At 38.3% G+C, this 5334-nt stretch overlaps 1 protein-coding gene across 1 annotated transcript; it reads right to left on the bottom strand.

Moving 5' to 3' along the window:
• Positions 1–255: 255 nt before the first annotated feature.
• Positions 256–4360, bottom strand: SELENOP (selenoprotein P). Its single transcript, XM_010725387.2, has 3 exons — positions 4164–4360; positions 2233–2445; positions 256–439 (listed from the first exon to the last, which is right to left on the bottom strand). Exons 1-3 carry the CDS (start codon positions 4265–4267, stop codon positions 271–273), a joined length of 486 nt encoding a protein of 161 aa, XP_010723689.2. The 5' UTR covers positions 4268–4360; the 3' UTR covers positions 256–270.
• Between the last annotated feature and the right edge of the window lie 974 nt (positions 4361–5334).

Consider the following 5334-nt stretch of genomic DNA (forward strand, 5'->3'; position numbering starts at 1 on the left):
AAAAAAAGTGCCTACCTCTCTCCAAGAAATAAACAAAAACCGAAGTAGCTAAATTCTCACTAACTATATGTAACTATATGTAATTCCACAAACAGAATTAGCATTCACAATCACATTTAGATTTCAGAAAATGTTTTGCAGGAATTTAAACAGTCTATTCTAAATTACGTAAGCTTTCAAAAAATGCTTACGTATTCTGTCACGACCTATGAAAAGCATATATTCAAAGTTGTCTTTTTTGATTAATCATGCAAACAAAGATTCTTAGTATCAGGTTGTTTTTTTTTTCCCCAGTATATAAAGAATGAAACAAGAAAATACCGTGTAAGAGCAATTTCCACACTTGTTTTCACAGTATGCAATCTTAATGGCTTCTTCTACATATCGGAAAGACAGGAAGGAATAGGGAAGACCCAGGTGATATACTAGACGACCACATCTAGGAGAGAAATAACTTCAAGGTTACATATACATAAAATTTAACACCTCATCTTAGTATACTTTATTTTACTTATGCAAGTCCACCAGTGCTGTGCAGTCCCATGGATAGCGTTTTTCTCCAAAGAGCTCATAGTAACAAGCAATCTCCATCTCAAAAACATCTGTCTGCTCAGCTGTTTTAGTACATGCAAAGTCTGCTTTCTAATGGATGCAAACACTCTGCTGGCAGAAACTTCTTGTTTGTCTGCACTTACTTAGATTCCCAAAGGTATACAATCGCAACTGTATATAATAGCTAATGAGGAGGGCAGTTTGCATAGGTGCATAGGATGCAAATCACTGCATGGTCTTTGTATTCAAAGAATCACAGAACCACAGAATATCCCAAGATAGGAGGGACCAACAAGGATCATTAAGGCCAACTGCTGGCTCCACACAGGAACACCCAAATTTCAAACCCTACATCTGAGAACACTGTCCAAATGATTATTAAATTCTGGCAGCTCAGGGTAATGACCAGTGCCCTGGGAAGCCTGTTCTATATCCAACCACCCCTCTGTTGAAGAGCCTTTCCCCAATCTCCAGTCTGAGAGAAGGAATGTCTGAATGCAGCCTAATGTGATTTTTGATTGGAATGTACATTATGAACCATCTACATGAGTAATTTAGTGTGCACTGGGAGGGGGATTTTATGATACAAAGTTGCATCGTGCCTGCACTTCAATATTCTGGTATGTTCTCAACTGTACAAATGGTACACTAAAAGCAGCTGGTATAAATGTGGAAGCTGCATGCACTTTGATAAGCAGGTATCTGCAATGTCATCAGAACATCCTTCAGCCCTACCTTTAAACATTTGCCATAAATATCTAGGACCAGCAATGAGTAGGACATAAATTCCTACAGTCATAACGGATTATAGCACAACTGTTGCCAAACCAATTAGTAGTGTAGGTGTACGCATACCCAATGGGTCAACAGTGCAGAACTCTTCAACCTTTCAAATGCTGTGGGCCAGCTGGCAGCTTTGCAGCTACTCCATGGACTACATACAGTCCTGATCTTTTTGTCTGTCATACAGCAGCAACTTCCAATTAGGTATATTTACTGCCTAATATAGCTAATTTGTCTAATTTCATCATATTGCAAAAAAAAAAAAAAAAGCTAAATAACTTTCTAATTCTTCATTACATTTCATTATGCTTTAGTACAAAGACAGAACACTCTCTACAGTAACATAATACTAATCAAGATGGGCATTTTAGAAGTGCAAGTTCTCAAATAATTTTCATCACATCAAAAACAAAAACACAGGATTCCAACTAAACAGTCATTACTGTCTCTACCAAAAGATTCTTGTCCCAGAATCCTGTTATCAAAAAGCTAATTTTTTCTATTGTTCTAAGTTTTTCATTCAGCTATAAGACACTTTCAGCAATTTCAGTCAAAATGTTCTAATGAGAAGTCAGGTAGCTTTCCAGGCTTGATTCTTCTTTCAAATGCATGGACATAACAAAGTTGTTAGAGAATAAAAACAAAGATCATAACCATGATACCAAACTCAACAGTCCAAAAGCCATCATAATTACTTATAAAGATTGCATGCACTTATCCCAAACTTACTTAAGCAAAAGCAGACTTTTCTTTTGTAGCTTCCATTTCCCAGTAAAAGTGCATGTGCAGCTTGATGACTTTATTGTGAGGTTATTTTAATGAATTAATACAGAGATCTACAAGTCACTATTCTAAATACATGTAAACATTTTCCAGTCTTTCCCCTTAAACACAAACCTGTCATAGATGAGAAAATCATCTTTGTTTCCATTTAAAGTAGTCCAGACATCAGCTTGGTGATCATCTTGTTGGTAGACAGTAATATGGTCTGAAACACTTTCCTGTAGTAGGTGAAATTTCTTTTGGGAATGAGGACTCTGATGGTTGACAACCACATATGAGATATTGACCAGTCCTTCGTTCTCTAACTTCACTCGCAGGTCCTCCAATCTAGAGGGGAATGTGAAAAAAGACGACCATAAATCAACAGGCAATCATAGGAAGTTTTTCCTCCTTTGCAATATGAAAATAAGTTATTTGCCATCATCAAAAGTTAAAGTGCTCCATATTGCTTACCTTACGGTGAGTGTTTTCTCCTCTAAGCAACAGTCTAGTACTACTAAAACATTCTTGCTCTTTACCATAAATATCAGCTCTGTCACAACTGAAAATGTTGAAGTTCTTTTTCAACATAAAGGAATGTATGACTGTTTTGCCATCAAGTCAGACCCTACAAAAGTCTGCATGCCTCAGTTCCCATCCTCGTACCAAGAATACAGTACTAAGTAAAGCAGACATCTATTATCAGACTGAATTCAGTGTTATTTCTATGTCAGTTCTTTCACACTCTTCATGGTCTAACAAACAGACGTTATGTAACGTTTTTACTTAAATGCCGAGTTTGGGGTCACATAGTTTGTTAAAGAATGCAGAGTGAATACATCAGGAAGTTGAACAACAAAGAAAGTAAACCTACAGCACAAGGCCAACACTCTCCCTTTCATTTTGACTTGTCTATTTTCTGCAATAGCCAGAAAAGGACATTACATAAGAGGGATGGCAGGTGAGTCAAAAGAACGGCTACAGAATGTCTTCATGACCTAGTTGGCCTCAGCATAATTTGTACAGGGTTGCTCTAGAAATAAAATATTTCGTTTTTTCACTTTCAGGATGTAGTCTAGAACTTCAAAGAATACAGCCTTTTAAAAATGCATGGAATCAAATCCAACTACTTTGAAAGTCAGCCACAAAGCCAGAACTTTGCCACTGCTATTTCAAAAATCCAGCTCCTGAAAAACTTGCTAAGACTATTGTAACATGAAGTTTTGCAGTCTGGAGAGTGAAACAAACATGTTATTATACTGATCCTAATCAAGTTGTGGAACCAGCAGTATGAAATTTCATGCCAAATTGATTTCACAACCACTGAACCAAAGATAAGCACTGCAGGCAATACATGTTTAGGCCAGCTCAAAATTATTTTCCTGCTGCTGTTACTATCATACTATCTAATTATTTATGACAAGGTACATTCCAGAAACTGGAGCACTGATGTCCTAGGTCACGTATGAAAATGTAACAGTGATGATTCCATTAAATGTTTTATCAATTTTTTGCAAGGTTAGTCTTTTCTGCACCTTCTGAATTTTCTGTATCCAGAACCCATTGAACAGAGGCACATGACAGGTGCACATTCTGCTTTGTTCTTTTCATTTTTTAAATTATTATTATTATTTTTTTTTACATAAAAAGGAATGATTATGAGTCTGTCTATTTCAAGTGTTCAAGTCATACTAGAGAACTATGTTTCTTGGCTTCAGTACTTCCCTACATTAATTATTTGCCACTAACCAAAGCATCTGTCTTGAACTGTTCCTGTGTGTTTCTAGTGCGTTTTGTGTTTCATTAACATTAAGCTAATTGTAGTTTATGTTGTAAATACAATGTGAACAGAAGATCTTTCAGCCAGGGCAAAGGCGAGAGCTGAAGAACTGGAACTGCTGGGAAATGGCCAAGTCAGTAGGACAAGGTCACTTACAGCGGTGGTAATCTGAGGAAGCTATTCCTTGTTCAGTGCACCCATAGTTGATTGTGTGTATTATCCTCAGTTGGCTTTATGAAGTGGCATTCATGTTTTAGCAAAAGATGGAAAGAAGACTGGTGCTCACCTGGAAGCCTGCAGCAGGCACAAGTATCAGCTAGCTTGGAGGAGAGCGACCACTGCCACGACCCCCTGGAGTTCAGCATTGGGCTCTCCTCCCCAATGCGCCATTCTGGGGGCTCCTGGCACCTTTGGCTCTCTGCCCACCCTCCTGGGAGGAGGCAGAGAACCAGGACCAGTCCCAGCCCTGCCCACATGGCTGGGCCTATCTGAAAAGAAAGAAGATAAACAAAATTAGATCAATGCCTGAACGAAGTCCAGATGCTGAAATTCCCATGCAAAACACAGAAGGATACTGGCTCCGTTCAGTTAAAAAGAAAACAGCAAAAATACATTTGATACATTGTATTTGCTGCCTGATCATGTTTATCTCATTTAGTAGCAGAGTTCCTCTATAATATTTTCTTTTAAATAGTTCAAAAAAGCTGGATTTTTTAAAATGCCGCTAACCAGATCCATTTCTTCTGCAGTGAAAACAGTGGTGCTGAATCAGTTTACATCAGTTTAAGAATCTAGGTGCAAATCCAACCACTGACTTCACAGAAACTGCACCAGCAGTATGCTCAAAGCAGCAAGCATTACAGAAAATAATATAAAGGAAAAAAAGACAAAGATTTTTACAAGTCAGTTTGTAGCACTTGGATGTCATTGAGAAAAATCCTAAGGCAGGCAGTAGAAACAAGTTTGCAAAAACAGGAAATGAAAATTCAAGTTCCAGGATTTGCCATATCCAATAAAATCCACTGCCCACATCAGGTTCCTTTAATGCTCACGAGAATCAAAGCATTCAAGAAATTCTGTAATTATCCTTTCACTCCAACAGCATAGAAACTTTGGCTTAATACATTCAGACAATTCATTATTGAGAAATAAAACGTTAACACTGTTCCTAACACACCCTAGGCTGTGGAACGGTGCAGTTCCAGCACTCACATCAGAGGGTAAATACAGAACATGATGCAAACAGCGAGTTCTGACACACAGCAACACTGACGAAAATCACAATCTATTAAGATAAATACATAAATGAAGAACACTGATCTTCCCAGGCAAGAGACAAATGCTGCAAAGCCGGCACAGCTGACAACTCCAGCTGTCCCCGTGCTGCCTTCCTGCAGTTCTACCGCAGTCACCTGGGACACAGTACGCTGAAACTGCCCCGCTCACACCCGAGAAGC

Source organism: Meleagris gallopavo, chromosome Z (genome assembly GCF_000146605.3).
Source record: "Meleagris gallopavo isolate NT-WF06-2002-E0010 breed Aviagen turkey brand Nicholas breeding stock chromosome Z, Turkey_5.1, whole genome shotgun sequence".
Taxonomy (NCBI): Eukaryota; Metazoa; Chordata; class Aves; order Galliformes; family Phasianidae; genus Meleagris; species Meleagris gallopavo.